This window comes from Sorex araneus, chromosome 5 (genome assembly GCF_027595985.1).
Source record: "Sorex araneus isolate mSorAra2 chromosome 5, mSorAra2.pri, whole genome shotgun sequence".
Lineage (NCBI taxonomy): Eukaryota > Metazoa > Chordata > Mammalia > Eulipotyphla > Soricidae > Sorex > Sorex araneus.
The window spans coordinates 17581912-17606211 of record NC_073306.1 but is presented as its reverse complement, the minus strand read 5'-3'; the positions used below and the strand labels follow the sequence as shown (position 1 = coordinate 17606211).

General features: G+C 42.8%; 1 protein-coding gene across 1 annotated transcript in view; it reads right to left on the bottom strand.

Annotated features, from left to right (window-relative positions):
- The window catches only part of MYSM1 (Myb like, SWIRM and MPN domains 1), a 40487-nt gene extending 38187 nt beyond the window's left edge, over window positions 1-2300 (bottom strand). Inside the window, exon 1 of the mRNA XM_055138562.1 lies at window positions 2218-2300. Within this exon, the coding sequence (XP_054994537.1) occupies window positions 2218-2282 (65 nt within the window). The 5' untranslated portion in view covers window positions 2283-2300. The remainder of the gene's footprint in view (window positions 1-2217) is intronic.
- Window positions 2301-24300: the final 22000 nt, after the last annotated feature.

Sequence of the window (24300 nt, the reverse complement as noted above, 5' to 3'; positions counted from 1 at the left end):
TAGTAATTCAAGTCTAGGTTTATACCTCTGGTGGGTGGGTGCTATTTACTTAAGTGGGAAACTTGAGGGGCACTTTGGGTGAGGAAAGCTTATTGGCAGACGGTCTTAGGTGCCTCCAGAAGGTACAGAGAGATGCAGAGAATTACAACCAGGTACAGAGATAAATAAGTGGGTCTGACTTGAAGCTCAGAAGAGAGATTTGGGCTGGTGAAAGAATTAAGAAACAGCATCTATTATGAAACTTCTGTTTTTTGCAGGTTGAAAAAAAATGGTTGAATGCTGGGAAATTTCACATGGCCCAACCTAATACTTAAAAGAGAGAAAAATTAAGTGCAATCAGAAAAACAAAGACAAATCTATAGAAAGGGGTTTAATGGTCTCCAATGATCTTTCCGATTTCCAAGAAAACTTATTTGTCCCCCACCTACTCAACTCTGACCATTTCTCTCAGAGACTTATGGAGGAAAATAAAACATGCATGCAAAAGCAGTTGGTCAAGGTAATCTACACAAACACGGAAAATGGTTGTTATTAGAGGTTCCTTATTCATCTCAGGTGCAGGCCTAGCAATTTCCACAACTGACAGAGGTAACAGGTTAAAATGTATGAATTTGCTGTGTCGAGACTGTCCAGGTAACTTGATTCCCCCTGCTTGAATTCTAATGAATTTATTCAGTTTTGAGCTATGCTGCCGGCTGTTTTGAACCTGAGTTGTCTGACTTCTGACCAGGGTTAGAAATAGACCATTCCTGTCCAGTATTAAAAGGAGATTCTGGAAGCAGAATTTTAAAATGGTCTGTAACCTCAAATAAAAAGCTCCTACACAGCAAAAGAAACTCAAACTATAATAAAGATATCCTACTGAATGGAAGAAAATATCTGCACATAATGCATCAGATATAGGGCTAATAGCCAAGATCTATCAAGCACTCAAAAAACTCAACAAAAATAAATCAACTAAGTCATGCAAAACTGTGAGAAAAGATGAACGGGCACTTTTCTAAAGAAGACATACAGATGGCCTACAGGAATATTAAAAAAAAAATCTCATCTTCACTCTTGAGTAGGGAAATGCAAATCAAAGCAACACTAAGAAATCATCTCACGTTAGTGGAAACAGTACAAATCAGAAAGTCCGGAAATACGCCCTGTTGGTAGGGTACCCTCATTCCCTGCTGGTGGGAATGTGTCACCTGGTTCAGCCTCTATAGCAGGCAACCTGGACATGTGTGCGCCCACGTTCACTGCCACACTTAGTATAATAGTCTAGATACGGAAACGACCCAAGTGCCCAAACTATGCGTGAATGGTCAAGAAGCTGTAGTACAGATACACGATGGAATACTATGCAGCTCCAATTAAGAACAAAATGTAGCAATTTGCTGCTACATCGACGGAACCAGAGGATATCACGCTGAGTGAAGTTAGGAGAGGGGCTGACACACAGAATCATCTCACATATGTGGGACTTAAAAGTTACACACAGCACGGGAGGAAAAAAAAATACACAGCAACTTAGCAACAAAGGTCCGAAGGCAACACACCGGGAGAAGTGATCCACAAAACTGACTTGGGGAGCAGGGTGTCAAGAGAGAGGGGCGTGGGGATCCTTTGGGGACCGAGTGGGGTGCGCTGGGGGAGGGATGTGGTGTGGGGATCCTTTCGGGGCACAGCCGGGCCGTCGGTGATGCTGTCCAGCCCGCGGCCGCGCTGCCCGCCCTGAACCAAGCCGCTCCGTTCTCTGCCAAGTGCGCAGCCCTGGAGGAAAGTCGGCAAGGCTCTCGGGCGGGAGGAAAACTCGGGGCCGGGGTGGCGATCAAGGCGCTTCCCCAAGGTCAACTGCACGTGTGGGCGAAGCCAAGAGCGAGCCCCGCGCTCAGGTCCCGTGCAGAACCCGCCCGGTTCCGGTTCCACTTCCGGGGGCTGTCAGGCCGGGGGAGCAGGGGGTGGGGTGCAGGACCCGCACGGGGAGACCTGTCGGAGAGGGGGCTGAGCCCCGCCGGCGCCCAGCCCGGACGCGGGGAAGGGAGGCACCTGGGCGAGCGCGCGCCCAGCAGCCGGCGGTCGGGATGCGCGGCGGCCCCTCCGGGAGCGCGCGGGCCCCCAGCCCGGCTCCCGCTCCCCCAGGCCCTCGGCCGGAACCGCTGCCCTTGCCAGAGGCCGGGCCTCGCCGAGCGACCCTTCCCGACCCCGCGCAACCCGGTCCCTCCGCCTCACCCGGACTGGGAAGCCGCTGGCACCACGTCCCCTTCGATATCCACATCCGCCTCTTCCGCCGCCATGATGGGTCGTGACCCCAGCGGTCCTCTCGAGAGATCCCGCGAGAGGTGACGGGCCGGGGGCGGGGCCGAGCGTCGAGGGGGCGGAGCGGAAGCCGGTCGGGAGGCGGGGCTTCCCGAGTAAAGGTGGCCCGGCCTTTAGCCTCTTGGGTCTCTGGACTCGCCTTGGCACCCGAAGATGTAGTTTTCCTGGACTTGGGCTTTAAAGAGATTGTCCTTGGGGGTGATTTTTTTTCCCTTTTTATTTTATTTATTTTTTTTGAAACGTATGAAAATGTTTCTGAGGTTCAGCCCCACCAGCAGTGATCCCTGACCTCTAAGCCAGGAGTGAGCTCTGAGAATCTTGGTGTGTAGCCCCCAGCGGACCCGTGACACCCTTGAAATAGAAGCCAGAAAACCTGTCTGAGATGGATGGTTGAAACCCACCCAGAATGCTTTCTTTCTCTACTTTGAGCTGGGACAGTGTCAACAATAAAAAGGCCTGGAATTTGGCCTCCCCCCCGACCATTTAAAAAAAAAAATAGAGAAGGGTTATCCAGTACTTATATGAAGTACTGGACAGACATCAATCTTGAAACTCAATGAACATTTAGAAATCACTGTATCACTGTATCACTGTCATCCCGTTGTTCCTCAGTTTACTCGAGCAGGCACCGGTAATGTCTCCATTCATCCCAGCCCTGAGATTTTAGCAGCCTCTCTTTACCCGTCTTTCGAGACAATTGGAGGCTCTTTCAGGGTCAGGGAAATGAGACCTATCATTACTATTTTTGGCATATTTTATACACCGCTGGTAGCTTGCCAGGTTCTGCCGTGTGGGCAGGATACTCTCAGTAGCTTGCCGGGCTATGTATTTGCTCGAGCAGGCCTAGTAACGTCTCCATTCATCCTAGTCCTGAGATTTTAGCAGCCTCTCTTTACTTGACCTTCCCAGTGGTGCCGCATTAGAGGCTCTTCAGGGTCAGGGGAATGAGACCCATCATTGTTACTGTAGCAAGGCTTGTAATTGTATATTTTATCTTGCAGGGTTCTTTTCAATTAATTTTTATTTTATTTAAATTTTGTGAGTGTGAAACAAAATTTTTTTTACTGAATGAAATTTACTTAGCCTTTGAGGGGAGAGAAAGAGAGAAATAGATTTTCAGGGGCAAACACAGACTTCTCTAGAGTAGAAAAGCAAGCAAAGATGTGTTCGACGGAGAACAAGGACTTGAAAGAGCAAGCCTACAATTTTTAAAAATCACTTTTTGAGCATTCAACAACCCAGTGAGATAGACAGAACAGTTAGCACGAGTCACACTTTACAGATGAGTAAACTGAAGCTCAGAAAGCTGAAATCCCTGTTGATTATTTTACATAGCTTGTCAAAGACAGCTGCAATCAGAATAGAGGATTGATTTTGTAAGTGTTTTCCTTCTACAAACCATATTGTCAGGAATTGTATAAGGTGAAGGACCTTACCATTATACTGCCCCAAGAGCCTATTAATGGTTTTGAAAGATAAACAAACCTCTCAAAGAATGTATGGCTACTCCAGATTTTAGATAGTGACCTTTGCTTTGTTCTACTTATCATCTATCATTCACATTATTGTAATTGGTCACTTATCTTCACCCACCACTAAACTGTTCTTTAAGAACAAATACAGATTGCTAATCTTTTGACTTTCAGCATTCTGGGTCTTTTCTATGTTAGGAAAAACTCAATCCTTCCTTCTATATTTTATGCTCATAGTTTCACACAGACTCCTTCACTTCTGACACCTCTGGTCACGAACTGGGTGGGGTTTTCTCTCCTACCAAAACCATTGCTAGGGGTTTGAACTCAATTCTTTTTTATTTGGCGGGGGTGGGGGGGTCAGTGGTTACTCCTTGCTCTGCACTCAGGAATTACTCCTGGCGGTGTGGGGTGGGCCATATGGGGTACTTGGGATTAAATCTGGGTCAGTCACTAGCAAGGCAAATGCCCTACACACTGTGCTACCACTTGAACACTGAACTCAATTCTGATACTGTCTACCTAGACAAAGTATCAGATCCTGATGGGTCTCAGTCCCACAAAACTATTCCTACTCCAAGTATCAAGTTACCCACAAATTCTGTTGTTTCTATATATGTTGGTTACACATATAGGTTCCCATAAATCCGTAACTTAGATTAATTTACTAGAGTGGCTCATAAGACTTAGGGAGACACTTAAATTTACCAACTTATATAAGGATACGGGTGAATAGCCAAAGGAAGAGCTAATAGAACAAGGACTGGAGTGGTCCCAAGCATAGGAACGTCTGTGCTCCTGAAATTGGGTTTATCACCTTCCCTGTGTATGAGTGTACCTAATCCTCCAGACGCTCTCCCAGCCTATATTTTTGGCTATTTGGGCTATACCTGGCAGTTCAGGCACTACTCCAGGTTCCTTGCTCAGAAATGACCCCTGGCAGTGCTGAGAGGACCATATTTAGTGGGGATTAAACCAACATCTGGGTTGGAGCGATAGCACAGCGGGTAGGGCGTTTGCCTTGCACGCAGCCAACCCAGGTTCGACTCCTCCGACCCAGGTTCGATTCCTCCACCCCTGTTGGAGAGCCCGGCAAGCTACCTAGAGTATCTCACCTGCAGAGCAGAGCCTGGCAAGCTTCCTGTGATATATTTTATATGCCAAAAACAGTAACGATAAGTCTCACGATGGAGACGTTACTGGTGCCTGTTCTAGCAAATCGATGAGCAATGGGATGACAGTCTGTCCCTCTCTTTCTGACTCATTTCACTTATCATGATACTCTCTATGTCTATCTACTAATAAGCAAGTTTCATGACTTCATCTCTCTTAACAGCTGCATAGTATTCCATTGTGTAGATGTACCAAAGTTTCTTTAACCAGTCATCTGTTTTAGGGCACTTGGGATGTTCCCAGATTTTGGCTATTGTGAACAGTGCTGCAGTGAATATATAGATACAGATGTCATTTCTACTGTGCTTTTTTTTTGTATCCTTGGGATATATTCCCAGAAGTGGTATTGCGGGGTCATATGGAAGCTCAATTTCTAGATTTTGAAGGACTGTTCATATTGTTTTCCAGAAAGGTTGGACCAGTCGGCATTCCCACCCACAGTGAAAGAGTGTGCCTTTTCCCCCATATCCACACCAGCACTGGTTGCTTTTGTTCTCATGAATGTGTGCCAGTCTCTGTGGTCTGAGATGATATCTCATTGTTGTTTCGATTTGCATATCCCTGATGTTTTCTTTTATTTTGAGACTTTTTTTTCAGTGTCCCCTCCTTCTTTCCTTTTATGTTGTCGATAGGACCTAGGATTGCACACACATCGTGGGGCCTGCACATCTTAGTATAGTGCTCTCTAGGGGATCACACATCAGGTGCCAGTGGTCACAGTGCTCCTGGAGGTTTACACGCCTTTAGTTGAAGTGCTAGCAAACATGCTTCCCAGGAGTCACACTCTTTTTCCCTGCAGAATTTAGAAGGGCATTTGCCTTGCACGCAGCCGACCTGGGTTCGATTCCTCCATCCCTCTTGAAGAGCCCGGCAAGCTACTGAGAGTATCCTGCCCACACGGCAGAGCCTGGCAAGCTCCCCGTGGCGTACTCGATATGCCAAAAACGTAACAACAAGTCTCACAATGGAGATGTTACTGGTACCCACTCGAGCAAATTGATGAACAGTGGACGACAGTGCTACAGTGCAGTGCTATTATATCAACATTGTTTCATTAGTAATAAATGTACGTTATAAACCAAAGTTAGATAGTAGTAATAGGGAGGTTGGCTAAGTTATATGAGAACTCTTAAGAACTTTTCACATTTTCCCCTAAATTTTATTTTATTAAAGCACCATGAATTATGAAGTTATTCATGGTTGGGTTTTTGACAAACAATGTTCCATCACTAATCTGGCCACCAGTGTCAATTTCCCTCCGCCAGTGTTCCCAGGTTCCCTCTCCGCCCCACCCCTACCAGCCTCAGTGCTGACCTGCCATCTTCACAGGCACCTTTTGAGTTTGGTCATCAAAGTTTGGGTCTCATGATTTCAGTGTTGTTGACTCTGTGGTTTGGAGATTTAGCTCTATCATTCTTTAATATGACAGACAGACGTACCTCAGTCTCCTTGCCCCTTGCCCCAGTTGCTTCTTATCCATCTCCTATCCCCTTTCCTGCAGTGTGTAACAAGCTTGTTTCTTGCATGTGGTCAATCCTGGCTTTATCCCTGATGCCATATATAGTCCCCTAAACACAAAATCAGAAGTCATTCCTAAACACTGTCATGTGTGACCCTCATCCCTGCCTCTCCAAATGTCAAGTATCCCAAAGACAAAGCACTGTAGCACTGTCGTCCCGTTGTTCATCAATTTGCTGGAGCGGGCACCAGTAACGTCTCCATTGTGAGACTTGTTGTTCCTGTTTTTGGCATATTGAATTGGCCATGGGTAGCTTGCCAGGCTCTGCCGTGCAGGCGGGATACTCTCAGTAGCTTGCCAGGCTCTCCGAGAGGGACAGAGGAATCGAACCCGGGTTGGCCACATGCAAGGCAAATGCCCTACTCTCTGTGTTATGGCTCCAGTCTGAAGACAAAAGGTCGTGATATTAGGTAAAACAAGAAAAAACACAGGGAATGGTAATTACATGGTCACTGTCACTGTCACCCTGTTGCTCATCTATTTGCTCGAGCAGGCACCAGTAACATCCCCATGTGAGACTTGTTGTTACTGTTTTTGGCATATCGAATACTCAACAGGTAGCTTGCCAGGCTCTGCCGTGGGGGCAGGATACTCTTGGTAGCTTGCTGGGCACTCCAGAGGGACAGAGGAATTGAACCTGGGTCAGCTGCATGCAAGGCAAACGCCCTACCCGCTGTGCTATCGATCCAGTCTGAAGACAAAAGGTCTTGATATCAGGTAAAACAAGAATATATGCAAAAGAAGGAAAAACACAGGGAATGGTAATTGCATGGTAAATACATAATATGTTTTATGTTGTTTTCTTTGTTTTTAAAACCCCTTAAAGGGGAATGAACTGTTTAAACAAAAAGAAGTTAGATTTGTGAATACGAGACTTATAAAGTATCTGAATAAAATATGATAAAATATACTGCTTGGAATGGTAGAAAAGCCAGCATGATATTTTCATGTTATTATATTGAATATCAAAAGGTCTGCTATCACTTGAATATATTATCACTGTGATATATTAAAGTGGCATAGCATAAAACCTGAAGTGATCACTAAGAAAGCAAAACAGTTGAATGTTCACAGTGAAAGTTAGTTGTGCTAATTTTGAAAAGCAATAAGGAGAGAGCGTGTGCTGAAGGTCACAGAAATATGAATTTGAAATTAATGGAGTAGAAATTCAAACTACAACCATCTTCAAAACAAGTTTTATATCCCAAAGAACACGAGAACTGGTTTTAAGTAGGAAACATCCCAATGGGGGTGGGGCAGGGGGTGTGGACAGGACAGGGAAGGAACCGCTGTGGCAGTGGTGGAGGGAATTGGTCAATCTGGAGTAGGAGGGGGTACTGGAAGGTGGTAAGGTGGTATTCACAAAACCTTATTGGTAATGGTATTGTAAAACTTAGTGCCTAAAAGGAAAAAAGTTGCAGCTAGTGGGTGGGAGGGAACTGAGGGACTGGAGGAGGGAAGTGGACACTGTTCAAGGAATTGGTGTCGGAACTTCATCTGTCTGAAAGTCAGTTGTGAATAACTTTGTAAATCATAATGCCTCAATAAAAACAAATTTAAATAAAAACAGTTTTATTTCCCTTGAAGCAGCCAGTCTCTCTAGTTTGTGTATATAATGAAATGAATGTTTTCAGACCTTGGAGTTACAGATAGAATATTGTTTCTCAGGAACATCAAAGAACATCATTCTGTCTTAAGTAGTGAAATCATCTCCTATGAGCAGAGAAACTACTTAAGTCATGGAAGAAAATGAAATAAACAAATAATGAAATGGAAGAACATTCAGACTCATGAATGTACACATCCAAATTAACTGTTCTGTGTTGTTAATGCTTTTCAAACAATGTCCAAGAAGAAGAACGCTGTAGTATTTCATGTTCCTCAATTCTATTAGGAATGGGGAAAGATTCTAATATTTTCCATCCGTTTAGTCAAATGACCTATCCCATTGCACAATAAGCTCTGTGAGAGAGGGACTTTGCTTTACTTGTTGTGTTATTCCAATAGCCCGTAACAGTGTGCACTATATAGCAGGCACTCAATATACATATATGTTGAATAAATGTTCCCCAAAGACCATGATTAATGGAATGAAGTCATTACATTAGAAACATACTGACTTTTTGTTCTGATTCCACACACTGAGAGAGCAACTTAAAGATTTTGTGGATTACCTTCCCATAAAAACAGGAGAATGGACTAGTGTGCTGATGTGAACTTGACAGACATGTGGCCATGACCATTTTCAATGCAAGAAACAATTTGGTGGGCACATCAGTCTTGTGATATTTTTGTATGTTTTGTGCTCTGAATGCTCTGCACATAGAGTAAACAAACCAGTCTGAGGCAATTCAGTATGTTCCGGGCAGCCTCCCCTAGTCCATATCCTACATACTACTTTTTACTAATTTGTACAAACAATAGATGACAAAACTCCTAATTTCAAATGAGGTAATTCTACAACTTCGTGGTGTGTTAAAATAAAAATTTTCAAGTGACCATATGCTTAGATTTTTCTCATTAAAATACACTTCATTAACCAGAAAGCTAACTCAATGGGCTGAGCACATGTTTTGCATCTGGAGGATTGGGCTAAAAACTGATACTGGTCCTCTCAGCTCTGTCAATAGTGACCCCCAAGTGGGGGCTGAAGTGATAGCACAGTGGGTAGTGTGTTTGCCTTGCACAAGGCCAACCTGGATTCAATTCCCAGCATCCCATATAGTCTCTCAGCACTGCCAGGAGTAATTTCCTGAGTGCAGAGCCAGGAGTAACCCCTGTGCATCTCCGAGTATAACCCAAAAAGCAAAAAAAAAAAAAAAAAAGAGACAGAGAGAGAGTGACCCCCATGGTCTGGTTAGCCAGTAGTGCCCACCCAAAAAGAGCCCCCAGCAGCCACTTGCTCCCACAAACCAAAATCTCTGCCATGGCCCCAGCTGGACTCCACCATCTGGGGACAGACCTCACCGAGATATTAACCGGCTAAAAATTTGGGTATGCGGGTTTGTGATGGAAATCTCCAGGATTTCGGGGAGTTGGATGGGCTACCTCCTCCCACCTTCCTGTACTTCTGAAGCCCTGGAAGTCACGTCCATACCCCAGATTTGCCACCCACTTTAGAAGGCTACTCCAGCCGTACCTCCTCAATAAAAATACCAAACTCCCTGAACAGACACGATGATCCTAGTACCTGTATTGTGAGCCATGCACAAAAGGAAAAGAAAGAAAAAGAAAAGTGCCTTCCACAGAGGCAGTCTGGGAGGAGGGTGGTGGGAGCAAAACTGGGGATATTGGTGGTGGGAAGTGTACACTGGTGGAGGGATGGGTGTTGGAACATTGTATGACTGAAACCTGACCATGAACAGATTTCTAATGGTCTATCTCATGGTGATTCAGTAGAAGAAGAAGGAGAAGGAGAAGGAGAAGGAGAAGGGGAATAAGGAGAGGGAAGATGGCCCAAAGGGCTGGAATGCATATTTAGCATGTGGAATAACAGATTTGATGCCCAGCAATGCATGGTCCGTAGGCACTGGCAGAAGCAACCCCCAAACACTGTTCTGGGAGTAGCCTCAGGAGGCCACGGAGGTGGCCCCCAAAGCAAAATAGAACATAGATTAAAATATCAATAAAATAAGACCAAACTTTTGAGGAATCTTGTTTTAAAATGGTTACTAATATTATTAAGAAAACGAAGATTTTTTAATATGACACGTCTACAATTTGCTTTTGAAAATATTTTATCTTTAAATAATAGAACACTGGTAAATACTGTTATAAATTCTTATGTGAAATACAACATATCATATAAAATCAAAGGAATTTTGAAATTTTCTTACTTCAAATGATTTGATTTTATGGAAAAAACCTGAAGGTGTGAGAAATTAAGAAATTAATCAAGAGAATTAGCTTGTTTGTAATAAGAATTGTATGAAACCAGAAAAAAAGTGATCCCCAAGTGCAAAAGTGGTTTTTTTTTGCACTTTGTGTAGTTCCTGAGCACCTCTGGGTATGGTAACAAAACAACAGCAACAAAATAAATTTTATTTTCCGTATAATCCCCTAATATTTAACTATTTTAAAACACAGAACACAAATATAGCACTGCACTGTCATCCTGTTGTTCATCGATTTGCTCGAGTGGGCACCAGTAACGTCTCCATTGTGAGACTTGTTGTTACTGTTTTTGGCATATCGAATATGCCCCGGGTAGCTTGCCAGATTCTGCCATGAGGGTGGGATACTCTCGGTAGCTTGCCGGGCTCTCCGAGAGGGATGGAGGAATCGAACCCAGGTCAGCCGTGTGCAAGGCAAACGCCCTTCCTGCTGTGCTATTGCTCCAGTCCAGAACACAAATATAGGGAAAATATTTTACTTCATCATGGTGATCTGCTCTCCTGGAAACAAAATGAATGTGAAAGTGATTTTCAATGAACAGAGAATGAAGTTAAGTTCAGACAGAGAGAATGGATCTGGGCTAATATGATCACCTGCCATATCCCAGATATCATATATGGCAGGATTATATTTGACCCTCCGGGAATCCCGAAAACTGTTACCACCTCAGTTTCAGAGAGGAAAATAACAAAATTCAGAAAAATACAGTTACATAGTGAAGGAGTACACAAACTGGAACTCTAGACCAAGTTTTTCACACTGTATATTTAGTATGTTGTATTTTCATATTACAATGGAAAGGATGGGGTACTTTGCAAATGTCAACTGCTATTTTGTTTATTTTTATGAATAAACCACAAAAAGATAACATTGATTTCTTTGAGGTACCTTAATATAGAAATAGTAGAATGTGTGTGTTTTATTTTCAAGATTAGAAAACTTGTTTTAGGTCTGTTCCTCCTAGGATCCTTATTAATTTCTACTTCCTTTGTTTATCCTAAAACAAAACGAGCAGGAGGTGGTGTACCTGTAAATCCCCATGAACGCCGTTAGAGGGTTATTCGGCCAAGAAAGCATTTGTCCTCCAATTTCAACTCCATCCCATTTGAATCCATTAGGGATGCAGCTTATTCATTTCTTGTTTTTCCCCATTTCTAGTGAAAAAAAGATTACTGCATTTTTATTGGAAAAGTAAAGTATAATTGCAATATTAATCCATAAAAGCTGGCATGTTAGCATTCATGCTAATTAGCTCAGATTTGTAAAGTGCTTTAAAAGCGGGACGTGTCATACAACTGCTCACTAATGTTGTTATTACATTATGAACCAAACTGTTAGCTAAATGATTGCCAGGGACTCAAGGGTTCCCATTTAAAAAATAAAATGGCCAGTGAGCAGGGAGGAAAAACCACTTTATCTATATAGAGGTGAGATAATAGATGAATGCAGACATAGACTTCCAGGCTACACTTGGCAGGCACTGGGTAGACTTGAATTGTTCCAGGAAAGCAGGCTGCATTTTATTTTATTTTCCCTCCCCAATTCCCTGAAATCGCATAAGGTAGCTACTGAAAAAGCTGTTCTCAATATGTTGTAAGGAAAGTCTGCCAATGCACTTCTTACATTTTAATTACAGTAATGCTACATCCATCTGACATTATTCAGAAGGGAAAGAAAGGGTGCCAATATTAATGAGCTCCTACTGTGTGCCAGGTATTTTACATACATTATTTCTTGATAGTCCTTGGAGGTAAAGGATTGTTATTTCCATTTACAGATGTGGTAATGAAGGTTCAGAATAGTTAAGCAATTTACTCAAGGAAATGCAGTTTATCATCTTTTCCTGACATCGTGCTGTCTTAGGTTGGGTACTAAGGCCGTCATTCAGAATGATATCTTCTCAGCAACCTCAAGTGGGGAAAAATGATCCTTCTTTCTCAATAGCTCCAGGAGAATGGGTGTGACTGGGTGGGCTTGGGTTGTATGTCAATCCCAAAGCAAAGTGGGCCCTGTTCCTCCGGGACCAAATGGAGCAAAGAGGAGTGAGGGCTTCCCATGGCATAGAGAAACATTTTCCAAGTGTCTCTAGAGAGAAGACGAGTGGATGCTGGGTAGGAAAAATGGCAGATGCCAACTCTACTATTTAATGCTATAATTCCTCTCTGTCCCCACCCCAGCCTTTAATACAATCTGTTACCACTAGAGGCTCACGTCAACCTTTCATTGGGCAAATTACTTGACCTCTCTAGACTCCTGCATCTTCATTTATGAAATGACCAGTGAACTAATCTTTTCCAGGAGTAAAATTTCACGAGGAAGTCCTTACATATCGCATATTTGATGAACATTGCTGCAGACAAAGCAGGGAGAGTGCGAGTGCTCGGGCCTGGCAGAGTTTGTTCGTGTTTGGTTGCTAGTTAAATGTGGACCACAGACAAAATCTCCTCTGTTTCTGGAACTGGCATCCCTTCTCTCATTCCCAGTCCATCCACATTCTCCGAAGGACTCTGCCTCCTTCTTCCTGCAAGAAAGGCAGGCTCTGATTCAGTGTAGCCTGCTGTTGTCATTTTTGAACTCCGATCCTCAGTTTTTCTTTTTATAAAGGACAGAAATCAAGATTACTTCATGGAAACCGATACCAAAAAAATGATAAAACTGCTATTGCACTGGACAAACATGTATATAGGCTATCTCTGACATGTTATTTGTCTCTGTTGCCCCATATCCTTCTTTCATACCACACATCATAGATTAGTTCCCATATGACTGTCTATGCTACTATGAAACCTTTTTCTTAAAGTCGTATTTAAAATTTCCTCTTTGTTTATGGGTGTACTGCTGGGGATTGAAACCAAGGCCTTATACATGTAAGGTAAGTGGTTTACCACCGCGTTCCATCCCTGCCCCCAAATTTCCTTTTGTTCTTTGTAGAGGCACATCTGACAGGATGTAGGGGTCAATCAGGGTCACACTTGGAGTGGTTCAGAGACCACGCAGTTCCAGGAATCGAACCTCAGACCTTACGCAAGCAAAACATATTCTCTACCATTTAAACTGGCCCTATTAAAAGTTCCTTCAGGATAAGGAATATGGTCCTTATTCTTTTTTAGCCACAGAGTCGAGCACAAGGCCTATTACATAGGGTGTAACTCACATCCTACTCAAAGGGGTGAGGAAAGAAACAACAAACACAGTAACTTAATTTTAGTTTTGCCAGAAGTGATCGAGTGCTGTGGAAAAGGAAAAGGAGAGAAACACACACACACACACACACACACACACACACACTCAGATGCTAAGAGTTCTAAGTGGTCAGAGCAACAGGATAAACCTTACTGGGAAGGTGGCATTTATTTTCTACTTTTTATCATATTTGGTTTGGGGGCCACATCTAGCAACGTGGGGGGCCATGCGGTGTTGAGGTTGAACCCAGCGCTGCTGTATGCAGAACATGCAGCCAGTGCACTTGGCTATTTCTCCAGCCTGTACGGGGACATGAGACTAGAATCTGCCAAGGATGGCGGAGCTGCCAGACTGACGTGGGAGCAAATGTCCAGGTAGGAGGAAGAACCCATGCTAAACTTGGAATATTGGAAAAAATGTCTCCCCAATGTTTTGTTGGGGGTTTGTTTCATCATTCTCCCTCTTGAAAATCAGTGACTAAAGGACAGGATTTAAGTTAGAGCAATAAAACCAAGATAACTAGGGAATATTCGGGTCAAAGACGTAAATTCTGGAAAACAAAACTGTTCACAGAATACACGTTATTTGTAAATATTTGTAAGTACTTGTAAGTTATATGTAAGTTATGCGATAGCACAGCTGGGTAGGGTGTTTGCCTTGCATGTGGCCGACCTGGGTTCAATTCTTCTGTCCCTCTCGGAGAGCCCGGCAAGCTACCGAGAGTATCCCGCCCGCACGGCAGAACCTGGCAAGCTAGCCGTGGTGTATTCCATATGCCAAAAAGAGTAATAACAAGTCTCACAGTGGAGACCTTACTGGTGCCCGCTTGAGCAAATTGATGAACAACGGAGCTACAGTGCTGAAATATGTAAGTAAGATGGACAACTCGTTTACAGGATCTGGGAGAGGAAGGTCCTGAAAAACATCAAGGAAGGAGGAAGTGGAAGTTAACTGTGTCATGTTTATTATTGTTCATAAAAGTGATGTAACATGATGGCATCTTTTCATTGCTTTATTCCTATAAAGACTGTTACAAGTGCTTTGAATCATTCCTATCTTATTTGCCCTTTAGGATTTATATTCATCCACCAGAAAAACTCTTCCAGTGGGAGAGGTGGTTCATTGGGGTTAAAAGAGGAATTTCAGACTTCTTTATTTAAGCAGCGTGCATTGTCTTCTGCACTCATTATCATTCTTTATTAAACCTAGACCTTATTATAATGTATAGTAAGCTACTCTATTATTTTATGTGCCATCAAGAAAAGAAAAATTTCAAAAAAATTGTTACTTCCATTTGGACACAGTAGCAATTGTAAAATGCTTCCTGATCTCAGAAATTTTAGAAAATATGTAATGGAACATCTGCCTATAAAGTCATTCCCTCCACTTGACTGAGAGTTTCTGGGGAGCCCTGGATGGAGCAGGGGGAGAGACCATAATGGGTAACAAGATGGGAATTCGATTTAGTTTGATTCCCAGTACCTGTGTGCCTCATAGGTATCCAGCAAATGCTAGTTTGTATTAAACAAAACATATCTCTATCCTTACCCACTTTGACATAATTTTTCGTACCCGACCTCAAACACAGAGGATCATCAATCTATCTCAGAACCCTGAACAGCAGAGTGAAAGAACTCTGGTTAGCTTCAACAACAAAACCAGATTCCTTCTTTTGGTCTCAACCAACCCATGAATTGTAAGTGTTTGAAGATTTTTTCATACTGTATCTTATGTATGCTTGTTTTCTTGCCTTACACTGTCTTCTCTCTCACTTATAAGGAAACCAAGGACCTCTTCCAAAAGAACATTGTTTTGGTAAAGGTGGTGGTAAAAGTCATTTTGAAAGAGTACGTATCGTGTTAATTACTTACATGTGAGGTGTGTTTGGAAGGCCACATACTGCTCTAAATCTTCCAGCTCTTTGAAAGGATTTACTTTGAAAGAAAAAAAAATTGAACATCAAGGAATTATTCATATAGATTTTCTATGGTTTTCATTTAGGGCAGGAAGGGATTTTTCAAGGGGTTCCACGCTTTTATTTGATTTAATTTCATGCTTACTGGAGCCCGTTTCCATCACAGTCACCGACACCTTGAACTTGCTGTGATTTTCCTCTGTTAAGCAGCCCAGATGATTTTCAGTAAGATTCTTGGCCACTAAGCCCCATGTCTTGGAAACAGACCTCACAGCATTAGTGAAGATTCTGGGGTATTCTTCACACTGATCTCACTAAGCCTTTTTGAAAATATACCAAAGACCATGAGGAATTTGCAGCCTCAGTCTGGACCTGGCATAAAAGGAGCTTGAGACCTTGGGAGATTTCAAGGCCAGGGTGAAGTGGTTTCACCTCATTAACCACATAGCGGGAGCTCCCCCTTCACCCACCATGGGGTCCATATCTTCCCATCCGGGCCTAGGTCCTATATTGTTTGGGCTTAGGGGAAAACAGCATGGTTATAAGTCACCTGCAGCACTTCCCAGGAGCGTATAGACGCCTCCCCTCGCCCCCTCCCTCCCCCCCGACCCCCGCAGTTCCATTACAGGGATTTCCCTTTCCCTTCCATTTCTACTTGTCTCCTCACAACTGGTCTGTATTTAAAAGCTTAGGTGAAGTCCCCAAAGGGAAAAGAGATCTTGCAGAATGAAGTGTGAACAGAAAGGCAGTCTGGCTTTGCATTGATTTTGTTGTTGTTGTTAATCCCCCCTCCCCCCCTCTCTTCCCTCTAGTTCTATGTGGTTGTTATCTGCAGTTGTGTCCAAGGTTTGTACACACATCTGGTTGAAGGGCTTCTAAACACTAATATATTTTAGTGTTCATGCTTACCAGTGCATGAACTGGAAGAGCCTGGCAAAAGCTCCCCGTGGCGTATTGGATATGCCAGATACAGTAATAATAACAGATCTCGTTCCCCTGACCCTGAAAAGAGCCTCCGATCATTGGGAAAAGCGAGTAAGGAGAGGCTGCTAAAATCTCAGGGCTGGGACGAATGGCATCCACTGGAGTAAATCGATGAACAATGGGATGACAGTGATGCCGTGATACAGTGATGCTTGCCAGTGCACTGACTGCTGGTTCTTACTTAGCCTGTCAGCCAAGCTCTTGGGTGGTAATTTTATTGGCCATCCCTGAAACCTAGAGGTATTTTTGTATCAGATAGTCAGCCACCTGGCTTTCTCCATCAGCTCTTCAAGTCTTTTTTTTTTTCTTTTGGTTTTTGGGTCACACCCAGCGATGCACAGGGGTTACTCCTGGCTCATGCACTCAGGAATTACTCCTGGCGGTGCTCGAGGGACCATATGGGATGCTGGGATTCAAACCCGGGTCGTCTGGGTGCAAGGCAAATGCCCTACCCGCTGTGCTATTGCTCCAGCCCCAGCTCTTCAAGTCTTTATGCTACTGTCTTTTCTGATGACATTTCACCCACAAGGCATGTGGGCCTGCCATTCCACTCCATTTAAAAATGGCAAATCTGCACCCTTCTCTGTATCACCAGCCTACTTTCTTTCCCTTGTTTCAATTTTTCATATTAGGTACATAAATATTATTTTGGGGGGGTCCCACTTCCTGTGATACTTGGAGGCTACCTTTGGCTCTGTACTTGGGGAGGGGATAACTTCTGGGGATGCTTGAGGGACCTCGTGGAGGCAGGGATTGAACCCAGGCCTCCTGCACGCAAAGTATATGCCTCTACACTTTGAGCTCTTTTCCCAGGCTTAAGTACATTTACTAATACACACTATGCTTTAGTCATTTACCTTTTCTATTCTTGGTGTATCTTTCTTTGTTAGAAGGATAGTGTCATGGTGGCAAGAGTTTTTTTCAACTTCTTTTATTAACTGACTCATTTCTGGCACCTAGAAAAGTGACTGATATATCACATACTGGCTGAAACTAAGATTAAAGTTGAGATGGAGTTAAACACAGTCCTGGTGACATTTGAACCCTGAATCCGTTGTGTCTGAAGCTAGACATATTCTAGACTTTTCAGTTCTGCTTCTCCTTTTCAGTTCTGCTTTTTTCTTTGAGTTAGGAGAATTGTTTATTCAACTAAAGCCATCAGAGTTAGAATTTGATTATTTGCAAAGAAGTACAACTGGATTCTACCAGGAGCTAACATAGGCTGAGAATTCATGAAACAATTCTCTGAGGAAGTGAAAATTAGGCAGATGCTTGAAGGATGAATAGGATTTGGCCAAATCAAGATCTGGGAAATGGGTGGACAGTGCAAGAAAAGTGGTCCAGAATGGTGGGTGATGGAAACAGTGAGACAGACAGAAATTGAAAGCTGTTCTTTGAGAGTGAAATATAATAAATAAAGTGAATAAACGGTGTGAAATGAAACTAAGAGGTGAACTGAGATCTCATTCTAAAGGCCCTTTAAATCAATGGGGTAGATTTCTAGTTATATTATGAGGACAGAAAGCCTCCAGAACCCAGCCATAGCCATGCTCAAGGCCACTCTCCATACACTCAGACGAGCCTCACCATGAAGGAACTGACAGAGGAAACCGGGTATGTGGGACCTGTGGCTGAGCTCTACAACCCTGCTCAGATAGGGACTGGGCCTCCTCCACCCAGATCCTCAGTTTTCCAGTAGCTTGGCAGTCACACCCATAAACTTCCCCCTGCGCCATGTAATCTCATCAATGTCCAAGATCCAGAGACTATAAAACAAAGCTCCAGGAAGACAGCAATGCAAGTTTTCCTGGAGTGCACGACTGCATTCACAGCTGCGTGACCTCTTTAGTTTTTTTCTTTTTTTCTCACTTGGCAGAGCCTGGCAAGCAACCCGTGACTTATTTGATAGCCAAAACAGTAACAACAATGTGCTCTTTGTGTTCCTGGAGTGAGGAGACACCATTGGGTTACACTAGCATGCGACAGGCACAAATGAAGACGTTACTGACACCTGCTTGAGCAAATCAATGAACAACGGGATGACAGTGATACAGTGATTCTGAGGACAGAGGAAGGCCATTATGAATTTTGAGATGAAACACAACATGATGGAGCTTAATTTTAAAAATAAGAACTGTGGGTATTTGATGGCTAATAAACTGTCGTGTGTGTATGTGTGTGTGTGTGTGTGTGCACGTGCTGTATGCATGCTGTGAAAATGAGTTCAGAGATCCAGATGGAAAATAATAGCTGTTTGGACATGGGTAGTGGCAATAAAGAAAAGCACATGAAATTGAAATATATTTTGGAGAAAGAATCCACAGGATTTGGTGACAGATTGGGTGTGGGGGTGAGGAAGAGGGAGGCAACAAGAATAACTCCTGGGATTTTGGCTGGAGCAATGCAAGGCATGCAGGTGCTGTTTGCTGAGATGGGGAAGGCTGGAGCAGGAGCAGATTGAAAAAGAAGCCCATGGTCAGAGGCAGTCTGACCTCATTCAAGATGTTCCCTGATTGAATATAGGTATCTGTTCTACTATTGCTAGGTACTGATATGTGTTCACGATGTAAGACAAACAATCTCAGCACAGACAAATTCTTTTCCATGAAGGAAAAGTAAGGGCAGTCCTATTTGTTCTCTTTTTCTCTGCTGCTGATGTGGTTGTAGTGAATTCCCTCAAAGTGAGAACCCAGTCCCAGCCGTGCACTGTCCCATGCTGGTATCCTGGTCCTAGGGAAGTAATTGTCCTAAGTAATAATTCAAGTATTTGGTAGGAAATACTTTGCTGTGTGGCTAAAGAAAACTTCCAGCAACACATGGATTTAGTGGCTTTTGTGGTCCTTACAAGCTTAGGGTTTTTCCAACTTTTTTTTTTTTCCAACCAAAGAAGAGAATAGCAGAGAGCAACCTATAGAAAGGATGAAGAGGGTCTCCCGGCTGAAATAAGTTATCAAGTGTCAATTTCAGTTTATCCCTGCCTTCAGAGTGAGGAGCACAGCCTGGGCATTTGAGCCTCCTCAGCAGGGTGGATTGTCTTCCCATAACTATCAAAATATATCAATGAAGGATAAAATTTTGCAACAGCTTAATATTTTTGCAGTTTACAGTTAGGGTGAGGGCAATGAAAAGTATAGAGTATTGTGGACTTAAAAGTATATGTGAAGGCGGGGGGAGAAAAAAAGTATAAACAGTAAAAAGACTGGGGCTGGAGTGATGGCACAGCAGGTAGGACGTTTACCTTGCATGCGGCCGACCCGAGTTCGATTCCCAGCATCCCATCTGGTCCCCCGAGAACACTGCCAGTGGTAATTCCTGAGTGCATGAGCCAAGAGTAACCCCTGTGCATCGCTGGGTGTGACCCAAAAAGCAAAAAAAAATAGTAAAAAGAATGATGTTGATCTATCTTCTCTGTCTTGTACCAACTATGTTATCTTTAACAAATGGAAGACCTCTCTGGACTTCATTTTATCCAAATATAAAGGAGAGAAATTTATAGTTCCTGTCCCTTGGATAGTCCTAGGGATCAATAAGAATCACAGATCTTGGCATACAGTAACTGCTCTCTAAACATTAGTCTATGAGTATTTGGAATATATATATATATATATATACTGTTTTATTAAACATTTTAGAATATATAGAAATACTTTTAAAAGTACTCCATGGCTTGGAACAGAATGAAATTTATTCTCTCTCCTCTCTTTCCTATCTCTCTCTCTTACACACACACTCTCTCTTTCTGTGTGTGTGTGTGTGTGTGTGTGTGTGTGTGTGTGTGTGTGTGTGTGTGTGGTTCTGGGACTAAACCAAAACTCTGACACTGAGTTACATCCCCAGCCCAAGAATGAACATGTCATGCATGTCATGACTTTTTTTCTTTCCTTTTTTTTTTTTGTATACTTGTTCTCCATAGTTAGCATTGTAGAATCCTGTTTTTATTTATTTACTGGTTTATAGGCCACACCTGGTCATGCTCAGGGCTTACTCTTAGCTCTATACTCAGAGATCACTCCTGGCGGGCTTGGGGGACCATACGGGATGCAAGAGATCAAACCCAAGAAGGTTGCATGCAAAGCAAGAGCGCTTCCTGCTGTATTATGTCTCTGACCTGAATCTTGTTTGTAAAAGATATTTATTATTGAGGCATCATGATTTACAATTTCGTTAATGATAGATTCATGTGTGTACAATGTTTCAATACCCCGTCCCTACCAGAGTGTTCACTTCCCTTTACCAGTGTCCTACCTCCCACACCCCATGCCAATCCCCACCCTAGGCTAGTTCTTCAGACCAACTCGCAGGTTTCGTTGCCTTTGACCATTTGTTAGTCCCTACTCTATTCCTTTACATCACATATACGAGAGAGATACGTGTCCCTCTCCGGACTGACTTCATTCAGCACGATGCTCTCTAGTTCCATCCACGTAGTGGCAAGTTGCATAATTTTAATCTCTTCTGAAATGCTATAGAATGTTGCATCCTGCTCTCTTACGCTGCTCTTCGCTGCCACAGAATACCACCGAGAGGGTGGCTTTCCCAGAGTTTGGGAGGTTGTGGAGTCCAAGATGAAGGTGCTGGCAGGTTAGGTGTCAGCTGAGTGCTGCTTCTGGTTACCCACTTCTCGCCATGCCCTGCTATGGCTATTCCTGGTTCCATCTCTGCACTGATCCTCGGATGAGGCCCCAGCCATAAGCCCTTGTCCAGAGCTGTTACCTTCTGAAGTCTCTGCTTCCCACCACTCCACCATCACCCTCTTTCCCTGGGGGCCTTCAGTAGAAGAACTTTAGGGGACACAAACATTTGGTCCATAAAATCTGCTTTGAAGTTCTGTTTTTCGTTTCCTTGGGGTGTACTCACAGAAGTAGAATTGCTGAATCATAATGTACTTCTATTTTTATTTTTTCCACACTTCTGCATGTGACCTAGCTCAGGAATAGATATCCATCTATGTTGGTTACCCAAGCAGAACTAATCATTTTGCTTCTTTCTCAGGGATAGTCACTGAAAGAAAGACCATCTCTGGACTTCTTAAAACTCTGGGGAAGGAGCTTCTCAACCTCTGGTCATGCAACTCCCAGAACTATAAGTCCATTCATAAGATGACAATCTGAATAGTTGTCACTCAGAGATGAGGGACAGCAAGACAATATTGAGATTCAGTCAGAGAGACAGTATGGGCAGTAAGGTGCTTGCCTTGCACTCACTGACCCAAAGTTGAAATCCTTTTTTTTTTTTTTTTTCTTTTTGGGTCACACCTGGTGATGCACAAAGGTTACTAAAGGATTACTCCTAGCAGTGCTTAGGGAACTACATGGGACTCCAGGGATCAAATCCAGGTCGACTGCATGCAAGGCAAACACCCTACCTGCTGTACTATTGCCCTGGCCCCAAAGTTGGAATCCGTGGCACCATGTATGGTCTCCTAACACCACCAGGGGTCATTCCTGAGCACAGAGCCAGCACACATTAAACCCTGAGTACTCTGGGTGTACTCTTCTCTTCCCCCCTTCGCCCGCCCCATTGCCTCTCCCCACACCACCCCCAAAACAGAAACAAAAAGAAAAGCAACATTGATGGGGCTTGAATCTGTGAATCCATGGCTTAATTTATTTCAGGATTATGCACATCACTGTTCTTCCTGTGGTCTCCTCAACAATCCCCTCCCCAACCTTTTTGGCTCAATCCACCCCAATAAGATTCTGAACAGAATCTTGATTAAAACTTACCTATATGCCAATCACTAAAGCCTCAGATCTCAGCAGCGGTACAGATGAAATGCCAAATAACCATGTTCAGAAATAGCTGCGAAATGTTAGGATTATAGTTACCCTTTCTGTAGATTTTTTCCCTATGAATGCTATATGGTAGAAAGGATAGAATTTTATTTATACAAAACTGATTTTGTTTCTTGTTTCTGTCATTTATAGGCTATGTGATCTAAATTAGGCAAATTATTTACCCTAATTTTACAGAAGAAACAGGAGGTCCTAACTTCCTCTTCTATAAAACACAGTGGAAAGGTCCTTTCACAGGGTGGTTGTAGGACTTGACTGATTTAGCATATATTGAAGAACTACCTTAATTCATTTCATTAAAGCCTGAGTTTTCATCTTTAGCACTTTGTTGCCTAAGATTTTTATAATTAAGGTGATTGAGAGAGAAGATGCAATGGTAAAACTTATTTATAAGCTGATTCATAAGGCAATTTCAATTTTTGTACTTAGATTTAAATGTTCATTGGAAAGGGGTATCAGACTATGGTGCCCTTGATGCCTCTGATTTCCCAGCACTGAGTGGGAAATACCCCAGAACTTGTTGGAACACTTACCGTATAGCATGCAACTGCCTCCTCAGTTGTGAGGTAAAAGCCTGAGAATATTTCATTCACGCATGATCAGGATAAAGCCCAGGTCCTAGGGCTTTTTGAATCTTCAGAAAAGATTCCAAATGCTGAGTGACTGACAGGCTATCTGAATAAATGAGAATAATCATACCAAAGTTTTGTGGGTGATTGGATAAGGAAGTGGTACATTTACATAATAGAATACTATTTAACTATAAAAATATGATTTTTCTATTTATTTGCAGCAAACTGAAGGAGCTTGAGGGAATTGTGTAAAGTGAAATAAATAAGAAAGAAAAAAATCATCAGAAGATTTTACCTAAGTGTACGGTATGAGGATGTAAAATTGATGAACGGCCCAAACAAATGAACGAAAATGACAAACCAATGGACATTAATGATAACATAAAGGTTTGATGAGGTAAAGAGAGAAATTAGAGGAAAATAAGGTGATGGGGTATAAAAAAAGTCAAAATATTTAATTCTTCATAGAATAGAGACATAAAAATGTCGTATTGTTACCTTAACAAAATTCCCCTTCTATAATGTCTTGTACAGCAAGTATTATTGGAAGCAATGTAGTAGCAAATCACTGTATCACTGTATCACTGTCATCCTTTTATTAGTTGATTTACTGGAGCAGGCATCAGTAACATCTCTATTTCTCCCAGCCATGAGATTTTAGCAGCTTCTCCTTACTCGTCTTTCCCAATGATTGGAGGCTCTTTCAGGGTCAAGGGAATGAGACCTATCATTACTGTTTTTGACATATCGAATATGCCACAGGTAGCTTGCCAGGCTCAAGTAGTAGCAAATAAAAATTATTAAAGACCCAATAGAATTCAGTAAGGCAGATGCGCACTGTTCACAGTGACAGAAATCAGAAATTATGTCTGTGTCATGTACAGGGTATAATGATAGTCTCTAGGGCTTCATTTACCAGCTTAGCTTTGGCAGAAAGCTTTTGTCTTTTTAAGAAGTAGTATAAGCAAACCATAAAAAGCATCCAGAGAATATCAACAATGCACCAACCACAGTATTGAATTTAGCTTGTTTATAAGCTTGAGAAAATCAAATGCATTGTTGGCAATAGTTTCACATATGCAGGAGTACAGAGGAAATGAGAAACTCGCCTGATACACAATCCTTTACTCCACCGAATGTCAGAGCTGCAAGGGAACTTGGAGTCTCTCTGACATGCCAGCAGTCACACCCCCCACGATTGGTTCAGATCACATGAGTGAAACGGGAGATCAAAATGTTAGATCTGAACTCGATCTGGAGAGAGTAACCCCAGCCTGTAGCCTAGTGGATTTCTCAGACCTGCCTCTCTAGTTAAGGCAACACACGCAAGATTAGAAACATCCTTGGCCCTCAAACCCTGCTTGCCCCCCAGAGGAAGAGAATATTTACAAGTCTTAAAGGGGACAAAAAGATAAGCCACGTGCTAACAGAAACTTAAATATCTTCTCTTTGGCCAGTGCAGGAGTATAGGTTAAAGGAGGTTGAATTA